The 27,935-nt window shown below is 26.7% G+C and overlaps 1 protein-coding gene across 2 annotated transcripts; it reads right to left on the bottom strand.

The window, feature by feature from the left end:
* Positions 1–192: 192 nt before the first annotated feature.
* Positions 193–27,935, bottom strand: LOC132927515 (ADP-ribosylation factor-like protein 6-interacting protein 1). Of its 2 annotated transcripts, none has more exons than XM_060992055.1 (5): positions 27,343–27,935; positions 15,136–15,269; positions 11,710–11,947; positions 4,365–4,449; positions 193–826 (listed from the first exon to the last, which is right to left on the bottom strand). In XM_060992055.1, exons 1-5 carry the CDS (start codon positions 27,376–27,378, stop codon positions 711–713), a joined length of 609 nt encoding a protein of 202 aa, XP_060848038.1. In that variant the 5' UTR covers positions 27,379–27,935; the 3' UTR covers positions 193–710. The 2 variants fall into 2 exon arrangements, with proteins under 2 accessions (XP_060848038.1, XP_060848037.1); XM_060992054.1 differs by lacking the exon at positions 27,343–27,935 and adding an exon at positions 23,308–23,588.

Genomic DNA, 27,935 nt, shown 5'->3' with positions numbered 1-27,935 from the left:
ACTTAATAAAAAATATATACTATTTGTTTGTTAATATTTACTAAATAATAATAAATAATATTTATGTGGTATACAAGTACTATACATATTTATGCAACAAAATCTATATTTCATAACTAAATGGGTATTTTTAGCATGGAAAACAGTTCGGATGGAATCTGTTTAATAAATAAAAATAAAAACAAGGCCAAATATAGTTATATTTTGTTTGCATTTATTTAACAACGACCGTCCTATTGATATATTTGTATTATATAAACGCGAAAAACGCTGCAGGAAAAACAATATAATAATTATATATATAAAAAAAAAAAACTATAATCTCTGTGTAGACTATATTATTATCATAATAAATTAGATACATTATATTATTATAACTATTGAACTGTTTTATCGGTTTTCAACAGTTTCATAATCGCTACAAAGCGCGATTTCTATGATTTACAAATTGTTCTGCGGTTAACGATTATAATAATAAATAATAATTAACATAACACAAACACATACACACACACACATTATTGCAGATACCTACTGTAAATGGTAGAGCATATGCCAAAAAAAAAAAATGTATTTATGAAAACTTCAAAGACGAAAAAATGATTTAATTAACTCTACAATACGACCGTCTCTTTAAAACACTAAAACGTAATAGTTAAATAGGTATTAGGTGGTTAGGTATAGATCGCGTTGAACTCAAGGAGGTTGCCTTACGAAGACGCCTCGTCGTCGTCGCCGGACAGCATTTGATGAGCGTACCTCTGCAGACTGTCCTCGATGTATTCTGATTTGGTTTTGAATCCGGGAAACAGCAATATCCCCATAACTTAAAAACGAGAAAACACAATCGGTTATTAATAATTACTGCAACGCCTACGTACAATTATATATTGTTATTTATTATATTTACACGGTCGTGTTTTGTCTTTAAACTATTATTTATTTATCATGGGTATATTATCGAGGTATGGTATTGGAGTGTGACTTACGGATTCGTCTTAGATAGTCAAAGATGACGTATGAAAATGTATGAAAATAAAAGTTTTAATAAACGTATTTATTATAGTCGTTGTGGGACGACAGCAGTCCTAGCTAGGGAAGGACCAAAAATTACTTCAGATTGCATAACAAAATTCATCGGTTGTTGTTATCACATTTTATGATGTATTATGTTTTGTATGTGTTCATAGATTAATCACAACAATACGAGATTAAATTGAAGCTACCATCGCGAATCGTTAACATTAAATACAGTAATAAAAAAGCGAATAAAAATCAATGTATAGTTGAAATTTCAATTACATTATGAACGTATTTTTGATAGCAATGGCCAAGTAATTTTAAATATTAAAAAAATAATTATTTATAAATTTAATTATATCTTTTTTAATCATGCGTAAAAGGGACAAACTACAATTACTTTTAAAATTTATTTTTATATTCGTGTATTGTAAATTGTATTCGTATTCGAATTATTATAAACATGTTTGAGTATAAGTTTGGTATGAATGTATGATATTATGTATTCTAAATCAGACGTTTCTAAAACTCATAATTTTAAAACTTTCTAAAAAATGCCCCAACACTCTATATAAAGTAGACTGTAAGTATCTTTAAACTTAACTATTTATAATAAAATATATTAAAATATAAATAATCTATTGTGAGTTGATAAACTCTTACCAACAAATAGCTGTCACTATGTTAAGCGTTGATTGTCGCCGTTCTAAACGTGACATTGTTACCTTATTATAGTAGATATTAATTTTGGACTTTATATTATTATATAAACGTTCGGTCTGCAGAGATAAGTAAACAATATTTTTTGTTTTTGGCGCCTACTATCTACAATTACGTCTTATAACACGTAGGTACAGAATTTATTACTATGACGTATTGACGTATAAATATAATATTATATACCAAATACATACATAATATATATACATCTATCTAGGTATAGTTACGGTGTTGCTATTTTTTTTATACAACGATCAAGACATTTCGAATATAAATAAAAAATATCATCGAATAGGTTGGTATGCATATACCTACGTAGTATTGTTGAAATTCTAAATCATAATATCCAATTATTAGTTTTAGTTAAATTATTATAATAATTATCAATTCATCGTACATTTATTAGGTTTAGGATTTTTTTTTTTTTTTTGAAAATTACACGTTAGAAATGTTAGAATGTTGTGTAATAGTACGATTACGTTTACCTTAGAAAATAATGTATTAGAATAGGTATAATTTATATCTATCTACGTATATTATAATAATTGAACATAAAAAAAATTGAGTCAATAGGTCAAACATATTATTAAAGGTACATAAATAACAATATTATTAATATTACTGGTGAGTGCGGTACTCGCGGTGAGTGGTGTGTCGATTGGTCAAATATATAAAAATGTGGATGCCGACTACTGGACGACCGAATTCTTAGATGATGTTTAAAAACTTGTACATTTGAATATAGGGGAGGGGTGATAATATGTCGACAACAGACTTATTGTCAAACTTATCAATCGATTTGTACCTACACCACACATGGATTGATTATTTTTTATTTTTATTTTAATAGATTTTAACAGAAGTTTTTGCATCTCAGTTATTGTTAATCAGAGAAAAGATTATAGGCTATTTGATGATATTTTAACAATATAGAACATGGCATTCTAATAAATTCATCTAAATATTTAATTAATTGAAATCGATATTGGATTAAGATACGACTGATTAAATGATCCGTTGGAGATATTTTTATGAATAATACGATTTCTAATATTTTTAGGTATTTGCATTTTTAGTTTGTTTACATTACATACCAAATAATATGATAAAATTCGTAACACCACATAAATTTATTTTTAATTAATAATTTTTTGATTTCGCGAGTTTTAAATTCTGGTAAACGGAAAACTAGTTGATACCTACGTGGAATCCTGGTATGATCTTGCAACGAGGCTAGGTAAATTGGTCCACAATTTGTGTACATTTTGAAAGTGGTAAATTGAGTCTCGGTTTCTTACTTTTGATTATTTTATATAATCATTATAATCATATCATTCGTGATTAAACCGATGCTTTTCAGCACACATCCCAATATTTTTAACTTTGTTGACGAATTATTAGAATAAGAAGTAAGATCCGAGATGCATATAAAATTACGAAGCACATCGCAAAAAAAGAAGAAAAGTACGCTGCATAAAAAAAAAATTTAAGGGAGTACGAAGTACCTTAACTGTATACGGTATACCTATATGATAACTCGATTTGAATTTTGTATAAATTTAAGTTTATCCTGAGAACATAATTTATAATAGATTTATATATTAGAAAAACACATATATTTTTATTTAACTGTAATAATAATAGATTTTTTAATGAATAATGTATACGGTGGTATAATACCATGCATATAATTTATAATATATATCGTATAAAATAAACCTATTATTTATTTTATTTCTAATAAAGATTATTCGATATTATTAAGAAATACATAATTTGTTTTTTCCGGTATTCAATTTATCTTCAACCTTTTTTTTTCCGGAACCCAATTAACCGAGAAAAGATCTTTCGAGACCCTATTTACCAATCTCATCAGCAATATAGCTAGTATACACCGCACTCCATTTTCCACTTATATAAAACTTTAACGAATACTTGTAATACATTTAATGGAAACTTTTGAAAGTCAATAAGGAGGCAGTAAGTTTATAATATATAGTAACTATTCTTTCGGGATTTTAGAAGTAATGAAAAAATTATATTAGAAATATTACTTATTACTAATTACTATAGAGGGAAATTAGCACAAAATACAAATTTAAAATATTCGTGGGAAAAAACCAACCAATTTAAAGTTATCAAATAATTTACATAAAATTAATGAAAAATTAAAATTTTCAGGAACTGAAAAACAACAAAGTTAATGACAATACACCAATTTTGAAATAGTATAGAAAAAATATATAAAAAAATATAAAAATTATAAATATTTATTCATATTGTAATACCTATAACCTTTTATTTTTTACGTAATTTATTATTTTGATTGCTGCCATTATTTATTGTAATTTATTTCAAATATAACTATGAAATTAGTTGATGAATGACGAGTAATTTAAAATTTTATAAACAGTACAGTATAAATATTTTAGGACCCCCGAAAATTAATTTTCAAAAGGTACTACTATACTGACCACCTAAAATCTAACCTACACGACGTAACACTATTAACACGGTATATGTTATATTTATTCTTAAATTTAATAATTTAAATTACAGAAATGCCATAAGCACGTCTACCACATATTAAAATAACGTTCCTGCACGGTCGTTAGATGACATACTTGTAATATATGATATGAATAAATTGTTGAATGTGGTTCCGATGTACAAAAGGCTGAAGAACGATACTGACAAGACAGAATGAAACTGAAAAAAAAATATTATATTATTAGATAACGTATAACTGTGCATATTACATATAATATTAGTTTTAATTATTGAAGATGACACATCGGGCATTTGGCAGATTTTCTTTCCGACGCTTATATTGTGTATTCGTGTGTGCAAGTGTGTAATGCACTGTGGTCGGAGAAATTAAATGAGCTATAAATGGATTTAAAAGCGTAAGTAGGTAGATAAAAAGTGATATTGAGCCCAATGATATAACATATGAAGGTACTATAAATTAGTTTAAAGGGACTGTAAGAGAGTAAGTTTTGAGGCAAAAAAGTCATAGAAAAATAGATCTGGCAATAAATAAGTCTCAGCGATAAAACGGCCAGAAAATAAAAGTATCGCTACTTTACCAAGACAATTAGTAAATGACTATAACCACCACATTACAGCTATTGTTACAAATTTAACAATTACTGAATTACAAATCGTATTAAAAATATTCATTTAAATACACTAATAACTAATACAATATGCGGTTAAAAAATAATAATAATAATAAAAAAAAAAATAATTCTATATTTATATAAATAAAATGTTGAATGTTAAATGTTTTTAAAAATTAAATTAATTAGCTTCAGATTTCAACAATTGTTTTTCCAAAACGTGTGCACCAACACAAAACATTAATCTAGTTTGCGTTTTCATTATTTCTTTTCTTTAATTTGTATTATTGCTGGTTCACCTAGTTTGTACAAAGATAATTTTGCGTGGTTCGCATGTTATACCCGGTTTAGTAATGTAAAATATTATCCAATTATATGTATTATATACAATGGTAGTAACTATATGCATTTACCTATTCAGTTAATATTTTTAAATGTTTCGCTGCAGACCATTAGTTTTACTTACTTTTTATCCATGATATTTTATTTCCGGATACTTTTTTCTATTTCTCTTTAGGAATGTCACTACTCATTATAGGTTTTTTACACGAAGAACGTTTGATTATACATATTTATATATAGATATGATATAACCCAACTCTTAAATTTAATGCACAACTGCACAAGAATATAATATAATATAATAAAACAAAATTTAAATTAATTTTTAAAATAATTTAGGTAAGCATAATATATAAAATAAGTTTGTTATACTCGTAAGTTTATTACGATAACTATAACTTCTAATTATACTTAAACTTTTCGAGTTAGTGTCTAGATTTCTACGCATCTGTAGTATAAGAAGATAATACTGGGTTACATAAACGCAAAGTTTATATATTCTACAAATAGGGTAGGTATCTATCTATACTGTTTATTCGGGACTTAAAAATTTAAAAGGTAAATCAAGAAAAATTGGTTTTTTTTTTGTGCGACAAGTACATAATCATGAAAATAAACTCTTCTGATTCAATTTGGATTTATTATATTTTATTTTTATACGATTTCGATAAAATATATAAATAGTTATTAGTTATGCAAAAATATTGTACACAAATAATCCAACGCGCTACTAAAACTTATTGATTAAACAATGCAGTGAAAATCGGCATAAAAAAAACGTAGGAAAAAGTTAATAAGATGTTTGTTATAGGAAATTACCTATTTTTTGAAAGCGATATTTCTATACATATATTATATGATTAATAATTATTATTAGTATTCAATTATATATTACATTTTTAGATTCTGGATTATGTAACATAATAATCTAAACTGTGACTCAAAGTAGAATTATACACCAGTTCTGCGCACCTTTTCCTCTTCCACCTATGCCATTATATGTGAGATGTACACCAGCGAAAGGGAAACCGATTGCCGCCTGGTGTATTCTACTTTGAGACAGAATATACAAATTATACACAAAAGATTGTAATTATATACTAGTATATATTGTAATTACAAACGACAATATAAGAACGTGATATTTAACATTTTTAAGAGAATTACAAAATATATATAACAAGTAAAAGTTCTATAGTAGGTTATCTCCGTTTAACACAAGCCAGCAATATAAGAAGGTATTGATTTTACAAAGATGTGACATGATAAGTAGTAAAAAGATTTTTACCTTATTTGAAGGCAGTTTTTGTGATAAATTGGATATTATTTTTCAAAATACATAATTGAGAAGAAAAAAAATTAAGGTAAAGTGAGAATTTTCAAATCAAACCAGTTTTTGACGAAATCAATTTTGTTTTTTAGGTGCAACTTAAAAACGAATATCTTTAGATACTTAAAATTTTCACCAAATGTTTATATTATCATTTTTTATACATCGTAAAACATTTACAGATATTTTGACTTTTTTTGAGATTTTTTAAATTTATTCATTTGGTTGAAAAGTTTAATATTAATAAATTGAATACAACGTTCCTCATAAATGTTCATAACAATTTTACCTAAAAATATCAAAATTGCATTCAAAGTCACAACATTTTTTTTATAAGCGTTTAAAGTTAGAATTTGGATGAATAGCAAAAAAAAAAATTATTATTAATTATTAATTTTAATTAATTAAAATCATGTTTGGGTGTTTCTTTATTTGACTGTTCTGGTACGGTGTTTGATGAACAAAATGAAAATACGTTAAATAATATTATTTGTCTCAAATGTTGGAAGTTGAACGTTTTTACGAAAGTTTGCATTCTGCAGATGGTGTTCAAATATTAAATGGTAAATATAAGTGAAAATATTATTTACATGTTATTTGTTATATAACTATTAGTTGAGGTCTTTGTAAATTCTACATTGTTTATTTATAAATACACATACGAGTCGACTATAGTTACATAACATTGGGTAGAAGCCGTTTTGCAAATAAACCACATTTTTCATTATCGATTTTCTAGGATATAGATTTAGATTTTTACTATATAAATAGTGATGAATTTACGATGAAAATATTGTAAAATACTGATTTTGTGAATATGACTACATTTTACAATTGGTTGACTCATACATAATAATACTGACCTCATTTATTCCATAACCATCAAATTTGTTTTTGTCTATAATGAACACGGTTAAGCAATTTTTTTACCGTGGCAGATTGTTAGAAACAAAAGTTGATGAAAACCGATTTATTTCAAGATATGATTGACCGAATCGGACGAAAACAAATTACCACGGTTAGGTTACTCTTATATTAACAGTGTGTGTTAGTGTTATGAGTCCAGATAAATACAATTTTATATTATAAAGTTATAGATATATTATTATAATAATATCTAGATAAAGATGAAAAAAAAAACTATTTTATCCAGATAAATCGTCAAGTAATTTTTTTTATTTTTGTTTAAAGCTTTCATTTTTTATAAAATATAAAACATAATATTTAATATATGAAATAATAATCAAATGATTTTGAGCTATTTTTATGTTATTCTGCGACAAGATGTTACGTAGATATTTTTTTTTATTAATTTTAGTTTTGAAAACAACCTTTCAGCAGAAGCAGTACCTAATGGCTATAGTATTAAATATCATTTAAATTAGATATTTAAACAGAGAATAATGATTCGAGTTATTTTATTATAATACAAAAATATTCTTCATGGGAATATGAAACTTTTGCGTATATTATTATATTTTATATACACAGTATCATTTCATTACATAAATACCCAACTTTTATTATAAGTTATAACAAATTGTTTAAAAATATATTTGTTTACAATGCTTTGTAGGAAAATCTTAATCGAACAATTGTACATAGTGTATATAATAGGTATTATATATATACAGATACTAAAAATGCTTGTTGAGACGTCTTTTTATTTGCAAGCAAAACTAAGGATTGATATAGATCAATATCTATACGGAGGATGAGATACATTGAGTAAATTTAGGAAAGTATAAATTATAAATAATCACTGACGGATCGTTGACAGTGGCACAGTGCTCATATTATATTATGTACTTGCAATAATGCGTACTGTGTCATCACAAAAAACAATTTTTAAAAGACAAATATTTTCGCATGCGCGTAAAATGAGCATTGGGGCTGGCAAGTACTAAATAGTAAATTCTAAAATTTCTAAATTTTTATTAAATTACGATTATAATTTGAAGAATTTTCAATTAAAACGTAAGTCACAAAATCATGGCAAACGGATTAAGGCAGGTACACTATACCTACTGTAACAGTGTTACTTTAGGTAGGTTTATGTACAGTTTTTTTTTATAATAACGTTTATAACAATTTAATGATAATAAATTATAACAATTGTACTAAGGGAGGAATAAAGGAATTAATTTTAAAATTTTTATTATAATTGTTACTGTGTAATATTATATAATCTAAGAATTATGCACATAAAAATTGTAATTATATATTAGTAGATAGGTAAAAAATTTAAATATATTGCAATTACAAACGAATTATTGTAAATAAAAATGTGATATTTAACATTTTTAAGAGAATTACAAAGTATAAAACAGACCGAAGTTTTATAGTAGGTTATCATCGTTTAACACAAGCGAGTAATATAAATGAGATCGCATTTTTCATTTCGAACATCAGGGGCTAGAAAAAAATGTTGATTTAAAGGTGTACTGATGACCTGTTCCAAAAATTCAAAAGTTCAATCATATATATGATAATAGCAGAAGGCAGATACTTTATTGAGCAAACTAATTTTATAGTTGGTTATTGGCGTTTTGATTATTATTTTTACTTTTATCACATGTATTACTAGGCAGTAGCGTAAACAACAGTAAACATAAATTGTACAGCTATAGTGTTATATGATGTATATGTCTGTGTTAACTATACGGTTTGGTATTATACTTTCATGCATTCAAATTCTCAGAAAAATGTCCAGTTTGGGTATATTGCTTGCAAGTGTATGCTTTTATATAAAAAGTAGATACTTTAAACTTTAAAAAGCGATTTTTCAAAAGAGTTTAAAAACAATTATTTCAAAAAAAAAAAAACAAATAAATTTTCCGAGAAAATTATGGTTAAATGATAAAATGGCATATCTTGCTATAATATATATACTATAACTTCATACAGAAATTTTTGATTTGGACGTCCTCTATGAAACAACATTGAATTAACAACTAAATAGGATTGTTTTCTTTACTAAACATACATTTTTGAATCTGAACAGAGAATTGATTTTTTGTTTGCGTTTGTCATAACTAAGGATCGTATTTCAATGCATTTGTATCTTTTTTTTTTAGAATGTCAAATACGATGCTTACCAAACTACAAATGTGTTTCAAGTACTCTGTGTTCTAACTACAAAATTTTGTTGGGTCTTTTTTGAATTTTAGCGGATTTTATACTTTTTAAGGCATTTTTTAATTTTTAAGAACATTTTTGATCTATATTTCTCGTATTGTGACTAAAATAATTGATTTAATTGAAATATAAGTACTACATAGTAGGTAACTACTTCGTAATATAAATTATTTTCATTTTGAACTTAACATCAGGTAATCCGGTTTTAAATAAGACAAGACTGAAATTTACAAGCTTTTATATATTGTACAGTGTAATGCAAATGTAATATATTTTTTACTCATTTTTTATGTTATATTTTTTTATATATAAAAATTTAAATTTATTCAATAAATAATGCATTTTTGGTATTTTTAAGGGCATTTATATCCGAGATGTTATAGTCATAACATTTTGAGCAGCACTCCAATTTGGGTATTTTGAAAATTTCAAAATAGAAAATTGCTACTATACCTACTTATCTAAATAATTGGGAACAATTAATAAATAACAATGAAAAACGGGAATTTTTCCGCAACATCAGTTTTTAACAAAATCGAATTTAGGTTTTTTGTTGTTATTTAGTAAAGAATAGTTGTAGAAACTTGACATTTTCGTGAAATATTTTTACTATCATTTTCTAGATATTATATAATTTTTAAAATATCATGTTAAATTTTTTAGTTATTTTAGAAATATTTAAAATTTTTGATTTTAATTTCTAAGCGAAGCCATGGATGTATTGATTTTACAATGATTTGTGTTTTTGGTGTCTGTAAATACTTTTTGGGTAAAGATACTTAGTGATTAGCATTAACAGCAGAGCTCCACCAATGGTAATTGCACTTACCTACCTTTTTTATAGTTGTTTTTGATTTATGTTTATCACTAAAAATATTTGTAATGTAATACAAGATTCATATCATCATATGATTTGTTGTAAATTGTAATAGCGATAAATTTAAAAAAATAACGATTTTTTTTTTTTAATATGCTTTTAAGTTCACATTTTAACAAAATGCATTAACATTATCAAATTATTTTGTAGTTAAAAATGTATAAAATTTTCAATTTTTAATACCTACGTATAAGACTATAAGGCTTAAAAATGTAATACATTTAAATTACATTAACATTTATATATTTTTTTTTATATATTCATTTAGTACAAAGTAATTTCCAACCGAAAAATAACGAATTTTCCTCTATCGATTTTAGTTGTTTTATTGTAATCCAGATAATTTACATCGTTAGGGAACTATTTAAGATTACGTATATTATTATTTTTTTACACACAATGAAATTTTCAAAATGTTTAGACTTATTTTAAGCTATTTAGATCACGAATCTTTTTATGCCATTCTATGCGAGTATATTATGTCGGTATAATGACTTAAAAAAAATATTTCAACCTAACGAGTTAATAAATGAATAACAATAATAATAGTAATAATAAGTATAACATAAATTATAGATGTTGATCTATTTATTCATTAAGGTCAGAATAGGTTTTTCGTATACAATGATTTATCATTGAATTCAAATTTAACACTCGCATTGCAATAACCGACGAGATTACCGAGATATACTCGAAGCTTTCAATACAGCATAGCGAGTTTCCCGTTTTTTTTAAATTGAATTAATTTAGTTATTTATATAGATGAGGTACAAAAAATCCTAAAACCCACTACCAGAAGGATGGTGTAAAGGACTATCACCTCAGCTCCAATACGCGCGGCGTTATTGATGCGTGACATAATACTATTTTGAATAGTCTTCAGGTTCGTGTGCAGGATTTCCTCGTGGAGGGGATTATGAAAAAAGTATTATCTTTATATAAAAAGTATTTAATAACTATTGGTAGTTTTTCGATTATACATTAGCATTATATACATCAGGAGTCTTTCCGAAGTAAACTTTAATTTAATTCGATAAAACCAATAGATTTTAATGACCTAGATGTAAAAAAAACGGTATCAAGGAGGGTTGAACCCTCTGCTCTTTGGCATGGGCCTGATCAACTTAAAAATATATATTCATGATATATGAAACGTTTACCAATTTAGTGTGTGTTTGCCTGAGGTTGAAAAATCGGCCCACGTACAGCTTTGTCGTCACCCAGCAATCGGCCACCCACTCAGAGATTTCCGTGAACGTGCGCTCCTTATCCTTGTCCCAACTGCTAGGTGGCAGGATCCTTTGGAATGGACCACAAACGATGCAATCTAACAAGGCGACGCATAGGCCTGCCGTCCATATCATGTTTAGTATCGAACAGTTAACCAGCCACATATATCTAAAATCCAAGCGATAACAGCAATATAATTAATTATGCATTATAATGTATTTGCTTGAATCGGTGGATCAAAAACGAAGAAAAGAGCCTATCAAAAAAATAAATATTTTTATTAACACACACACACACACCAGAAAAATTATTTTATTTGAATCTGTCACAATATGATTAAATAACTGCAAGAATTCAATATCAAGTCAAAATAATTTTATAAACATACCTATATAATATAAAAATTTAATTTTAATTTTTTAAACGAATAAGTTTCTAATTTTAGTCTAAATGCATAGTATATTTTTATAGAAATCCATTTAATGTATCAGAATGGTACCCATAAAAACAATATAAACAGTGTATCTGTGTAGTAAAGTTTTGTGATGTAAAACAATCTGTGCGAATGCTGTTATTTCAGGTTTGTTATAGTATATAGTTATAGTTTAACTAATAACTTACTAATAAGCAATAATAAGATAAATGAACAATCGATAATTGATTACCAGTACCAAAGTACAATATCTTGTATATAGTGATGTGTTTAGAATATAGTAACAAGGTATGGTGAAAATAGAGTTGTACTTAGAATTAGGCGCTCAGAAGTAATTATAAAATTCCGCTCTTTTTTAGGGCTTTCTCCAGTGTTAATAAACATAAATATAAACATATAAAAGTTAAAATAATTGTATAAAGGGCGATTCATCAAGTACGCTCACGCCCCTTTTTTCATTTATTGTTAAATGTATTAAAATGCTGATTTTTTAAGTTTATTTAATGGTTTTATTTTTAAATATTAACATTTTTTTTATATCATTAAATATAGGTTCAGAGGTTAATTGTAAATTTTCATGTGTTAGAATTGAGATACGAATGTGTAGTTTTTTAGTTATTTAATCATGCGTACTAAGGATAATAATTTTATGATAATGTATTTGAAAAGCATGATACTATTTATTTTGGCTGATTATTTGAATACCTTCCTAGTTTAGTAATTAATATTATTTTTTCGACATTGTATCATCAAAAATCACTTATTTAACAATTTACAGAAAAAAAGATTAGTAATACTCATTTTAACAAAAGAAGTTTGTACCTCTACTGAATACTCCTAAATTGTATAAGAAATCTAAATAATTAAAAATATTGAACTAAGTACTTTTAAAAATTTCAAGAATCCAAATTTGAATTTAAACTACAGAATAACAATATTATTACGTAATAGTTAAATAAAATGGCAAAAGTATATTTTAGTATTTTACTACAGTATATATTACAAGAGTGCCGTCAGTGGGCGGCTTATTCTCTTATTAAGTCTTCGTTAAAAAACTTTTTGCAATCAATTAAGCTTATTGTACAAAATATATATAGGTTGTTTAATTTAAAATAAAATACTGCATTAAATATAATATTATGATCGGGTTTTATTATAATTTGTAAACAACTTCGTCATCAGCTGTGGACTTCATCCCACGTAATGTCACAGGCAGTTTTCCGAAGAATCATTCATATTTTTAGAATACATCACGAAGCCATGTATCATGAATACACTTTAGTTATTACAAATTTTAAATTTCCACTTATAAATATGTATGACAATACAATATAATTTGCATAAAAATATTTACATTATATTACACTATATGGTTGGCTTTACACAAAAAATAAATGTAGTACACATTAATCGCTTCCTAATTTTACTCGATAGCCTATTATAGCAGTTTGGCACCTTAAACACGGGTATGAGTAGATTGGTGTATGACGAAAGTTTCATAGAGTCTAATGTATTCTCTGTTATATTCGCAGGGTTATAAAAACCAATAGATAGAATTAATTCAATTTAAAAAAAGTAGGAAAGTGGGTACCGCTCTGCTGTATATTAGATGTCAAGTAGTTCACTATAATGGGTGTGTTAAATTTTAATTCAATGATGTTTTTTGAAATAGTACTAAATAAATAATGTTTCAGCTGATATAATATAGAAGTCTGTTGAATGGGTTTATGGTTTATAGTATAAATAAATTATATCTTAAAATTAATCTTTATATTTTAAAAATTTCACTTTTCAATTTGATTATTAATACAATAGTACCTATGAAATTAAAACTTAAATAGATGTTACGGAAAAAACGATTTTAAAATGGTAACATTTAATATCTATTAAAATATATAATACTCAAAAAACGAAAAAAAATATAAAATTGAAACTCATCGAAATTTGTACTTGTTGTGTTTTTGTCACGTGCACCGGCTTGGTAAATTTTACAATTAATTTCCTCGTTTCAGTTACCAATGTCCCGTTACTTATTGATTTATTATGTATCGACGTGCGTATGAAAACAGAATACGCGAACTTTGGTCGACCGAGAGAGTGTTGGCGGACAATCGAAAACTTAAATTTTACAATGCGGTAAACCGATAACAAAAAAATAACAATGTAGGTACTTATAAATATGTAAATGCGCATAATAACTGATCGGGGTAAATTTATACGCACAGCAGACCACGGACATTATAATTTATTATTTAAAATCCGTCCACGTTCCGTGCAAGATAAATGGACATTAATACGACGTTTTAATCACGCTGCGAGAAATATATGAGTTTCCAGAATATTAATAATGTCTCTCAGCCGCGCATCAAAGTTTCGCGGTAATATACAGCGCCATCGGTGCAGTCGTAATTCGGCGGGACTTTGAATGAGTACAAATTATTTTGCTATTTTTGCCAAACATTGGTATTATGTTACATACATCAAACGAAATTAGCAGAAATGAATATCGTACCCACAATTAAGACGGATTATTCCGGTTATTCCGCGGCGGTTACGACGAGTCAAGTCAAACCAAACTCGTGTGTTTGTGTGTGTGGTGCGCGTAGGTAATATTAATTTTGGATCTAACATCTAATACCTAAAATGGCACAGTATTTACATCGTGCGGTATCTCGTCCGCAACTTCCCTTTATTATACGCAACAATTATTTACCCATACAGCAGTATATCGTAGTAGTATAACATGCGCTGTCAACTGTTTGTGTTTCGAAGAACGTACACACACACACACACACACACACCAAACGGGATTTTATTTCGTTTTAGTTTTTCGAAAAGGCAGAGGGTTGCTCGCACAAATTGTTCACACTAGCGAGTTGTCGGGTAAACGTGAGTATAATATTATTATATTATATATACTTACAGATATAAACTCGTTACACATGTAACCGTGATCGCGGGAAACCAATTTTTTTGCCAAGACATTATTGCGTTTAACAACACGATAATTTCTTTCCATTCGTTCATGCGAACTCTAAGTTCTTTTGAAATCCTTTCCTGCAACAGAATAACCGATAAATAATATATTCAAAAAAAAAAAACACATTTCGTGGTATTATATTAATAAGTTCAACATTATATTAGTACAAATGTTCATATTTTTTTTTGTTATTCAGAATAATTTCCTAAACTTATGTACACGTAACATTAAAATGTGTATAGGTACACGGTGAGTCGACAAGCTCCTATGGCGTAGGTGTTGATCGTAGTTCGTCATTGAGTAGGTAAGTCTTTTATAATAATGGATGTGTTAAATTTTAATTTGATAATAAATCATTGTATACGATGAAAGACGATTCTGGGCGAAGACGTATAAGCTTTACGGTGACCTTGATCACCAAACAATTATTTTAACAATAATGTTATAATTTTAAAAACTATTTCTTATTTTTTTTTTATCGCGATTATTTCGAAAATTTTTTGACGAAATGTACATAGTTTTCTATTTAAACCATCCTAATGTATACCAATTATAGATTACATTTTCTAACATAAAACCTTCCTCCAGATTGATGATCGGAGTATTTCTTCTGCCAGAAAATGTGAAATAAATAAAAAACACATAGGTACATAGCTGTAAAATCAATACATTCTTCGCTCCCTCTTGAAATTCTAAAATGAGTCACATCCGTTACAGTGACCAACTCGATGATTAGTTAGGTACACTAGTAATTCACTATACAGCAGAACGACTTCCTAAATTTCATAATAATGTTTGTTATAAATTATAATATTTGTATTTCTATTGACCTGCGGGAACGGCATAGGAGTGGACTGGGTAAATCCTGGTGGTTCAATTTAGAGAGGGGACCGAAATATTAATAAATTAGTGTAATAACAAATCATAGCCACACGAATTATTGAAAAAAAAACATATTATATCATTGCAATTAACAGCTACTACTTGAAATATATTTTTGTGATAAATGCAGTTATTAATTAGAGTATTAGACGGTATTATAATTGAAAAGGATTAAAATTTATATCCTACTTCTTGAAGTCAATATATATTTACAACTTTTATTTAAACCATTTTATATTATACATATTACCATATTGAAGCTATTAAGGTCATTTTTAGCTAAAATTACTTAAGCCGAAGAACTAAGAAATATATAATTTGGTTTTTATGTAGGTTAATTAGTGTTCAACAGTCGAATATAACACTCGTTACAGATTTTCCTTATAATGAAAAACTATAATATAAAATTAAATTGACATATAAATTAATAATTGTACAATGAATAATCGTGATATTTAATTTTTGTTTAATTTATTATATGACAATTAACTGAAATATAATTAATAATATTATATGAAAGTACAAATTATCATGAATGTATTCAAATCTAAATATGAATCACAGCTTAAAGTGCGTGCTCGTTATAACTTTCAGGAGCCATTAGTTATTAATTATCTATTTATACATAAAAATATATATATAACTTATTTAATTAAATTGCTTATATTCTTAAAAGGGTAATCGGTCAAAATATCCAAGGACAAAATATCCACGGACAAAATATCCAAATGTATTTGTTTTTCCAAAAATAAGTGAATTACACTTTAATTTCTAATAAATTTAATAAAATATAAATATATTATATTATGATACATAAATTACATTAATAGTAAAAATATCACAAAATATACTGCATACACATTAGTCAAATAATATGAGATAAAATGTAAAATAATTTTTTTTATATATAGATACAGTATACTCAAATAATAATTAAAAATGTAGTATATGTTTTAAAAAATAGAAAATTGTATCTTATTGTCGAAGAAATTTAGTTATAGCATTTAAAAAATTTGGAATGTCCCTAGTGCAATCATTCAATCATTGTATTCTTCACAAATATGTTTTAATAAATCTTTTTTTTTCTTTTTCGTTGGTGGTCCAATGGTACCCAAATGACGCTGTGCGACTTTAATTTTGTCTGCAGCATTTTCATGTCGCATCCCCCCATAAGACATTTCTAAATACGCTCCTGATATATATATATCAACAAGTAAACTATAATAACTAATAACAATTAAAAGCTCAACTCAGGCCTCAGGGGCGGATTGGGATATGGATTTATATAGAAACTGGATCAGTTCCTAGATCTTTTTCTATTTCTATTATATTATACATTTTTTTTATTTATAGAATTTTATTTTTCTTGTCAAAATGCTTATATTATTTGAGTATTTGAGCTAATTTTATTATCAAATAAAGTTTAATGAACTTATTTTCAGAAAAATGGATTAATTTGATTTAAAACTAAGATTAATTTAAATTTTATTTTATATTATTTTATTAATTGATTTAGAATAATATAATATATTTATATTTTATTAAATTTACTAGAAAGTAAAGTGTAATGCACTTATTTTGGGAAAAACGGACACGTTTGGATATTGTGTCCGTGGATATTTTGTCCTAGATTCTTTTAAAAGAGTGATGGATTTTTTTACTTTCTTGATTAAAAATCAAGTAAGTATGGTAATTGAAATGAAAAAAGTCTGAATTCTTAGAACTTCAAGAATTTTTGTTAAATAGGAAAATGATAAAAATTTATTTCAGTTGCAATGAGTAGGTGGATAATTAAGCTAGCTTTAACATAAAATATTAATGGGAGAGATCCAAAATCACACCCAAGCGGTATAACGATTTGAATCCACAAAAACGTCGCCGTGAACAGTCCCAAAATTTCTATTTTTTAACCTTTCTTCAAAACTATTATAGGTAGCTAAAAAATTGCTTGATAGCTCATTAAAAAGGGATAACCAAGTAGATACAAAATGTGAGATTAAAAATTTTCAAAAAAAATTATTTAATTTTTCACAGTTTAAAAAATAGTTTTTTTTTGCTAGATTTTCATTTAGCGTGGTAGATTACCGAAACTGGAGAACGGATTTTGTTATTTGGGGTCTCTTGAATTCACATTGTCTAGGAGAAGTGCTGTGAAGATTTTCAGATCTTTATCTTCAATCGTTAACTCATTACAAAGCTATAAAGCTAAAAACATAAAAAAAACTCCCAATTAAATGTGTTTTAATTTTTTTTGAAACTCTGTAGTGAATTAACTATAAAAGATAAAGTTCTGAAAACTTTCACTGCACTTCTCCTAGCCAATGTGAATCTAACAAGACCCCAAACAACAAAATCCGTTTTCCGGTTTCAGAGATCTATCTTACTAAATGAAAATGAAAATAAAATACATTGTATATACATATTGCATACAATTAATAAATTTCTAAAAATTGAAAATCAAGAAAGTTTACATGTCGATCTCCGAGCGTTTTCTTCCAAGCGTTTTTATTCACAAGTTAAAAATAAATAAATTTATATATAATATGATGTAAAGTTTTTTTTCGTATAGTGCAAACTTTACCAATTGCATCAGATTTTAGATTCTGAGCGAAACGATGTAATATTTTACAATAAACTGTGATTTTTTTTGTATTTAAAAATAATAATACAGTAAATAAATGCTTCAATTTGCAATATTTAAGATTGTTTCTAGTAATAAATTGAACTTTATAAGTTTTTATTATGAGCGGTAAAGAAATTCCTATAATCCTATAGCTCTTTTAAAAATAATTGATAAAAACAATAAAAGAATTACCAAAGTTTTTTTTGTTATTCAACAAGCTTATATGAAAATAAAATAAAAATTTCTCAGAACTTATTTATAGATATATAAAAATATCAGTCACTTATTTTTTTTGAGCTTTTAAATTAAATATTGACAAAACCAAGAAAATTTGTAAATTATTTTATATTCAAGAATTTAAACAATTTTCCACTTAAATAGTTTAGGCCTAAAATATTATTCTAGATTTTTTCTAAGGTCATCACAATTTAAAAATATAACCAATTTATTTTTATTTAAATATGATTATATGAAAATCAAAGTTTTAAAAAGTTGCTCATACGTTTTTCTTAATGATATTAAAAAAAAATTAGCGTTGGCCATATTATTTTTTATGAAAAATTTTTATAATTGGATATTCAGAAGAAAAATTATTTTTTATTGTTTTTATGTAATTTAAGAAATACTAATCGCAGAGACTCGAAACTTTTGTCATTACGTTACGGCTATTATTATATGTTCTATAAATATTAAATATTATATTCACAATGAAATGTTCATAAATTTTAATTTATTTATACCACGCGTTCTACGGCATTGACTAATCAGTTTATATCGCACTATTTGACGCGAACGACATAAATTATAATCCATCAGCAGAGGGAATGTGTTGATGCATTAATGAGTTTAGAAATTAAAAATAAAAATAGAAAAAGCATACAGTTGGGGCAGTTAGGGGCACTAATAAAATAAACGATTATTTTTATCAATTAACTTTATAGCGGAAATATTGGTATTATATATAATGTTTGTATAAAATTTAGATAGCCTTAAATTCTGAGGGGAGGGAGGTTTTGCTTACCAAACTCTCCTAAATACGTCTATGCATACTGTGCTTTTAAGCAAATATAGAGGCAATTAAATATAAAATTATTCACTTATTTCACTTTATGTCAACATACTTTTATGATTATTAAATTACGTAAAAAAATTCACAACGTATTCAAACCAAATTTTCAACTTGACAAGTTATATTTAAACAACTTTGTATTATACATGAGTACCTATTAGATGTATAACACTTAAACTTTTGCAGCAGTTTAAAATTTGTTAAGACAACCGTTTGATAAAATTACCAACCGAGTTACCGTAATTCTACGAACTATACAAAACGTAAAATAATAATAGATTTAAATAGTATTAATGTATTATAATTGAATCACATTTTTGTTTTCAACTTATAAAAAGTTGCTTGATAAATCTTTTGATCATGTTTTGAGTAGTAAATCAAAATGTCTACGAAGAAATTATAAATTAAAAGTATTAAACTTTGTTAATAATTTATTATAAACGTACACTACCCGTATTACGATTTATAATATTTTAATTTCGTGTACCTTTTATTAATATTATTGTTGGTTTTTTTTTACGAAAAATTTATACCATAATGTCTTAATTATATTTCAAAACAATAATGGCCACGGAGTTCTATCCATTACAAAATTAAAATCATTAGTACATTGTGTATTCATAATTTTCCTATCTTTAGAAAAAAATGTATATACATTAATACATTATACACTGATGGTTTCCAATAAAATGTTAACAAGCGGAAACGTCAAGAGTGAGACGAACAAAATTGTTTTTGTATTTTCGTTATTATAATTGATTTGGGACTCAATTCAATATCACCGAAATTAACTATGTATTGGAAATAATTAATCCGGTCGATTTTATCGCTTGGTCAAACATTATAGGTCAAAACAACTATATTTTATACCTATGGTACAGTAATTAAAGGAGGTTTTATTTATGTTTGAAGACTTTTTGTAATGAAATTAAAAAAATACTTTAATTTTTAATACAACAAGTGGTTGTTTCTATGGGTAGCGAAATATATGTAATTTGTACTTTGGGTTTAAGGGTAAAATGCAGAAAATTCAATCTCAAAATGTTCATAATCACTACAATTTTCAAATTATTATATGTAATTAAAAATTGATTAAATTCTAATAGATTAACTGATTAACTTCTATTGTTTGAGAATGTAATACGAAATTCTTCATACATTTTTCTTAACGGAATTAAAAAAAAATGTTTGTAGCGTTAAGCCACAGTGATTTTTTTGTATCAACGTTTGAAGTTCTAATTTGACAAAATCGGATTTTTAAACGTAAAATAAACGTTATTCCTGCTTTAAACTATATTGTTATAATTGGAAATATATTAATCGTAAAATCTTGAAACTTTTCACATTATTAATTTCTATTTTCTATACACAACGACATTATTTTCAAAAGATTCAGACTAATTTATTTTAGGAAAATTATATACCACGAACTTCACATCGTTCAATGATACATGGATTTATAAGTTAGTGATAACACTGATAACAATATATAAATTATAATATATTATAATAATTATAATTATATACGATATATTTATTATTTATGTATTATGTTATATGTTTGGTAGAAATTGTTTTGAAATTCTGTACAACAAATAATGGTAAATAGTATCGTACTGATAGCAGTAAATTAGAGACACTATACAGTCCGCTCAGAAGCGTTTATCGTAGTATGTAATGGTGACCCTTTCTCATTGAAACATTCCCATTTTACACTCGACACCTACAGATATTACAGTACGGTGAATTTCCAGCTTTTTTTTATATGTGTATGTTTTTGACACGCATTTCAAGTAGAGATTACACAAAAATATAAATATACAATAAAAAGCTATAAGTGATTAAAAAAAACCAACACACAATGTGCATTTTTAAAAATATTTACCGCGACGTAAATATAAAGCGCACACACATATATATTATATATATTGTAACAACCAATTTTAGGTCTGTTATTTGTTATGTTCGAAAGAAATAAATTCGATCTAATAATAAATTTCACTATCGTATATGTTATTTTTAAAATTGTATATTATATTCATGATACTTACCTATGCTGAATTTATATTTATAAATGTATAATAAATTGTATAATATATATATACTTGATTATCGAAAAATTAACAACTTTTTGTATGTTCAATAAAAACTACGAAAACAATTTATCAAAAAGTTCTAACAGCAGAAAAACAAAAATATTTAAAAATGTATATCTAACGTTATTTTATAACAATTTTTTTAAATGTACAGTTCCGAAGTATATATCGATGTAAATCGATTGATTTCAAACATAATGTATAATAGGAAAAAATAAAAATTCCAAAAATGATTTAAAAAATTACATAATTTTAGAACACTATCGTGTAAAAGGCGGTGTTCGCGACACAAAAATGCCGATGTCTAACCAGTAAAAGAAAAAAAATAGGGATAATTGGACATTGGTAAGTATGGAGATGTTGTTTTTAGTGTTACACGGAGTTTATAATGAAATATGTCGATCGATATAATAAAACATAAAGGCATAGCGCAAGATTTTTAGCCCATTATTGTTTCGTAAATAATTATTAATTATTGTATCATACATTTTTTTGAATATCGTAACATATTGTCATGTAGTACAAACTATTTTCTTGGAAAGCAGCCGGTTTTTTTTCCGATTCGAGCACTGCTAGGTAAATCAGAAATCTATACACGCCTCTACCGAGAAGAAAGGAAGGAGGTATTACCTTTAAAACTATCATATATTGTGATGAAGATTATTACTGTGGAATGTGGATCAAGAATTATATATTTTAAATATTGTTAGTATCAATTCAAATTAATTTGTAAGCGGTCCGTATCAGTACGTCCCTTATCGATTTAAAGTAAGGAAAAATGAGGAAAGTAACTAACCACTCTGCTGTACAATAGGTGTCGAGTGTGCATCGTCATTGAATAAATTACTGTAATGTATTGTGTACATGTGTTAAATTTGAATTAAATGATAAATCATTGCATATGAAAAACGATTTTGAGTAAAGACGAGTTTGTTAGCCTATATATCGCAAAGTATACTTTATGATATATTTATATTTTATATTGTTATTATAGAAAGATATTTTACTGTTATACTAATAAGATAGGTTGATCGTTGATTGATTTTTATGAAAATATTGCATTTATCATATTATTAATTTTTCATTATTATAATTTACAATAGTATATTATTTTATTTTTATTTTCGTAAGATATACATAATAAACCCTTTTGGACATAAATACATAATATATTATATATTATATACAACAATATTACATATATATAACATAAACTTATTATTTATTAATAGCTTAACAGTATTAGACATATTAGACGAAAAAATTTTAAAGAATACACTCCATAACATTGTCATTGGTCATTATCATACAGCTCATAGGTTTGTTTTTAAGTTTGTTAGTGGCGGTAAAAAGAATAAAAAAGAACCAAGAAGTTATAGAGCGCGAAGAACATAGAAGTATTTTAAAATGTATTAAATAAAGCAATTCGAGTAAATCAATATTACCTCGTAACAATCCAATTCGTCCAAGAACTTATTGCCTGAAATACGTCTGTGCTCCGCCAAGGAAGCCAAATCAAATTCGTAGTTATAGGGTTCATATGGAGTATTCAACTTAAGGCTTGCAAACCTCAATATTATCCGCTGAACCCTTTCCGATTTCATAGTATCACTAATTATGTGCGGAGTCCAAACAATGATATCTACTCCAAAATAGAGCTTACAAGAGCGCAATATAATACCTCAAAAGATAAGCATTTCCGGAAATCCCTACATTTCAATTGTGTGTATTCATATCATAATATTATAATATTGTTACTTTTGAGTTAATGCTGACTTATCGTAAAACTGTGTGAATTTTACTGTCCATAGTATAATAGCTTAAAATTAATTACATTTTTGAAAATGTCATTATATATGTATACAAAATATATTAACATACGTAAAAGTTATAAAGTCAATATTTTTTAGATTTTTAGATTTCAATAAGTAGACATTAATTTTAACGAACCGTGAATTAAATTTTTTAGATAACCTATACAAATTTAACATTTTATACATTTTTAACTACAAAATGATTTGAATATTTTTGTGATGTTGATAAATTCTGTGAAAATTGAAGCTTAAAATATATTGTAAGAAAGTCGTTTTTAAATAAATTAATTTTACGACCAATTAAATTAAGTTTTTATAAATTTTATTGGGTTAACAAAAGATTTATATTACTTATTGGAAAAAAAAATCAATAAAATATTTTTGTAACACTTTATTGACATGAAATGTGCCTGGGCTTCATAGTTGTTTTTTACGACACTGTCACATACATTAATGATAATTTTTCTGCATTAGTACTTGAAACCTGAAATATTTCACAAAAACGCGAAACATTAAATTTTTTAACACATATATTGATGATATATTTATATAAAAGTAAAACTATATTTAAGATTTAGTGTATACTTTTATAAAAGTACTTACTAAAGAAAACAATTAAAAATTACAAATTTACAAAAAAATTATTTTAAAAATTATTCAAAAAAATTTAATATTTCAAACTCTACTTCGTACACATTTACACAATACGTATGTGTCTTAAAAAATGCCTATATTAAAATTCTTAAAAACAAACGGTTTAAATTTTTTTAGTTTTAAAATATATAAAAATAACGAAAAACATAAAACATATTTTATAGACTATTATAGATGTAAAAAAATTAATTAAAAACCATTACGACACAGAAAATATTGTCTTCTGATTAGTGTATAAATTTAGTCTTTTAACTATGACTGCGTAGACTGAGTGATAATTTTTAGGGTTTTAAACGGTTTTTACAAACAATTTATGTGTGTGTTGTCCTCATCGTGAGTCGAAACGTGACTATTATAGGAAAGTACCTATAGACTTTGGAGTTATGGTAATAATATTATTTTTGGATCACAAAATAAATTGCGACGCATTATATAATGGATTTAACAAAAAATTAAATTACGAACAGAAAGGATTGACGCAAAAATGGTAAAAGCTTACGCGCCGCCGTCAAATCCGATTTTTTGTAGACGGAGGCAAAGCTGATTTCGGGTAAATATAATAATGCATTAGTAGTTAGTATAGTAGATACCTATTGCACGGCAGTTATATAATATGTAAATTGTAAAGTAAGTCTACACTCTAGGCATATAATTTCTTTTTCTTACGATGTTGCATAGAAGGTTCGTTTAGACTGTAACATTTATAAATAGTAAGAAATTAAAATCGAGATGATTAAAAAAAATAATATATTTTTAAAATATCATGCTTTTAACGTACCATACGTGATAATTGGGCAAATTTTTTGTGGGCACTCAATAGTCAACCGTAATATTGATTTAAAAAATAAAATGTGACGTAGACCCCAGCCCAGCTATAGTCTATTATAGTAATTTACCTTCAAATACGAATTATTATTTTTATCTAATTTATCGCACTTAATTTCAATAACTAGTAAACACACATTATACTAATATAATAGGTATATGTAGTAATATACTATATGGTCTGTTCATGATTTTTTACAATATGGTTATAAGTTATAACATATTATATTTTATTATTCACAACTCACATTTTCTACGAGAAAACGATAGTTTGTATCGTCTATATTTATATCACTTTAATAGTACCTACACTATTAATTAGTACTTACCACCTTACTTTTTAGATAATTTTTTTTTAATTTAAATATAATATTAATTATTGGGTTCGATTTCAAAGTGCAGAATAAAATAATGTTTATTTAGTATTTAATTGATAAATACTTGATTGTAAGGAGGTCTAAGACTTAATAAGATTTTAAAATAAAAATATTGGTTTGAGGAAAAAATAATTTCAATTTTCAACCAACAAATAGAAAAATAAATTACTTCAATAGCAATATAAATATATCATAAATTATGCTTAGTAATATATGCTCTCAAAAGTTCTTTTCGCTCAAAACCATAATTTTTTATCACCGAATTCTAATATAACACATAAAATACAACGATTTCTCCTTAATTTCTAGGTACACTAAACACCTATTACGTATTGTGCAACAAAGTGGTTACCTATTTTCTCCATTTTTTTTTAAATTTGCAAGGGAGTTTTATTTTTTATTAATTCCTACACGATTTCCGGCTTATCTTGTCACAGCCCATGACATTTGTGTGAAAACGTTACGCGGTGATGGGTAAAAGTAATATTTAAAAAAGTCCACAGAATCGTTTACAAAATCGTACTATTAACCTTCAACTCTGACAACTGACAAGTGCAAAGAGTGGGCTAAATGCCGCTAAAATAATCGCGTTCTTGAGCTCGTCGTACACTGCGTGTGCAAGTCATGAGCGGTTGACGGTCGCATAGACATAGACCGTATTTATCTGTCGGTGTCGGACCGCAGGTAATAAAATAAAAGCCAAAAATAAGTCCAAATTTCCAAACGGCTTTGGGTTGACAGACTTTAATTTCAATCTTTTCATCGTTATAACTGATTGGTGATTACTGATTACTACAAATGCTTATGCTGAATATGCTGTTACCTATGCTTCCAGTTCGTACGTCGTTTTATTTACGTACTTAGGTATATTGCCTAAACGCCTTAAACCTAGACAATGCTTTGAAGCAAATAATTTCCGTAGAAAGTCAGACCAAGAGGCGAAAAATGAAAATATAAAAATAATAATTATGAGCTTTATTTTATGAAGCTTTACGATAATGTGATAGATATGATATTATAATTATTATCTGCAATTGGGCAACATAATAATTAGTCGTTGTTAAATCCATATCGATTTAGTGGATTGCACTGTGGCTGATTTTTGAGTACCACTGCACTGTGTACAATGCGAATTCATTATGGCTAGTTGTGTGGTGTAGTACCTACGAAATTATTAAGCGAGCATAGAATAAATACTGATTAATTTAAGAAATGTTTTTTTTTTTTAAATAAAAAGCACGAAGCTTCCACGTGCATCTTGATAAAAATTGTTCGGATACAAAAAAAAGACAAACAACCAGTACTGAATCAGTAAGCTAAGGATATAATTGATTTTTATTTTTGTTTATCTTTTGTCAGTGGCGTGTATATAGGTTTTCATTTCGGAGGGGGTCGATTATACATATTTGAATTTTTTTTGAGAAAAGAGAGAAGAGACATTATTTTAAATAGTTGTGTTTTTTATTTTTAATTTTGGGGGAGGGGGATCGCCCCCCATGATTATTCCACTGTCTTTAGTGTTGGTATTTATTTTTTTCCCAAAACGATTTTAACTAAATCAAATTATTATGTTTTTGATATTTACATATTATAAAACTTGAATTTTTGTATCATACTAAATTATTTACGAGTAGGTATGTACAAGATGAATTTATATCATGTCAGACAAATAAGTGTAAGTAAAGGAGGCCTGGAATCGATTAGCCCTGGGCCCGCAAAAGTTCTCGCCGGCCTTGGTAGGTACTGACTAACCAACTAATTCGTTTTAATAACACAAACATAATATTAATATATGAGTTATTACACGTACCTTTTCCAGGAAATCGAGGCATCCGTCGCCGGCCATGTTCGTTCAAAATCGTAGTGTCGCAAATAATAATAATAAAAATTATTATAATATTATTGTCCTCGCCGAAACTCTGGCAGTCGGGCGGGCCGGTGACCACGGGGACTGGTCGACGTAAACGATTGTCGCCGTTTACCGAGTAGATTCACAATAATTAATAATATGCGATATTTTTGCTATTGAATTTTAATAATATAATATAAACGTATAATATCACGATGACTAGGTATTATATTATTTTATCGTCGGCCGAAAAACGCGGAAAAAATATCGTTTTTGAGATCAGTGTGCAACAGCTAGACAGGAAGCACTGTACCTAACAACGTCCGGAACGAGTGACGACGTACGGCAATTGTACGATATTGATGATCGGATATTGGCGATATCGTTATAATATTATGACGGTGAAGACCCGTGGATCGACGGTGCGGCGGCGGATCGACGAGCGGAAATGACAAAAACTGATCGAAACGCCGACGGCGGCGATACGCTGCTGTCCTATCTATATACGTGTAAATAACGCGCAAATCGCCGAAAGACATGTGAGAGTGACGACG

Source organism: Rhopalosiphum padi, chromosome 3 (genome assembly GCF_020882245.1).
Source record: "Rhopalosiphum padi isolate XX-2018 chromosome 3, ASM2088224v1, whole genome shotgun sequence".
NCBI lineage: Eukaryota > Metazoa > Arthropoda > Insecta > Hemiptera > Aphididae > Rhopalosiphum > Rhopalosiphum padi.
Note: the sequence above shows the minus strand (reverse complement) of the source record. Positions and strands in the feature narration are given on the sequence as shown.

Bases quoted from the DNA above. Each gene is read 5' to 3' on its own strand.
- LOC132927515 (XM_060992054.1), bottom strand. From the start codon at position 23,466: ATGAAATCGGAAAGGGTTCAGCGGATAATATTGAGGTTTGCAAGCCTT. The intron at 15,270-23,307 runs GTAATATTGATT...ATTCTGTTGCAG, and splicing joins ACGAATTGGATTGTTACGAG to GAAAGGATTTCAAAAGAACT. The intron at 827-4,364 runs GTATGTCATCTA...CTCGTTTTTAAG, and splicing joins ATTCATATCATATATTACAA to TTATGGGGATATTGCTGTTT.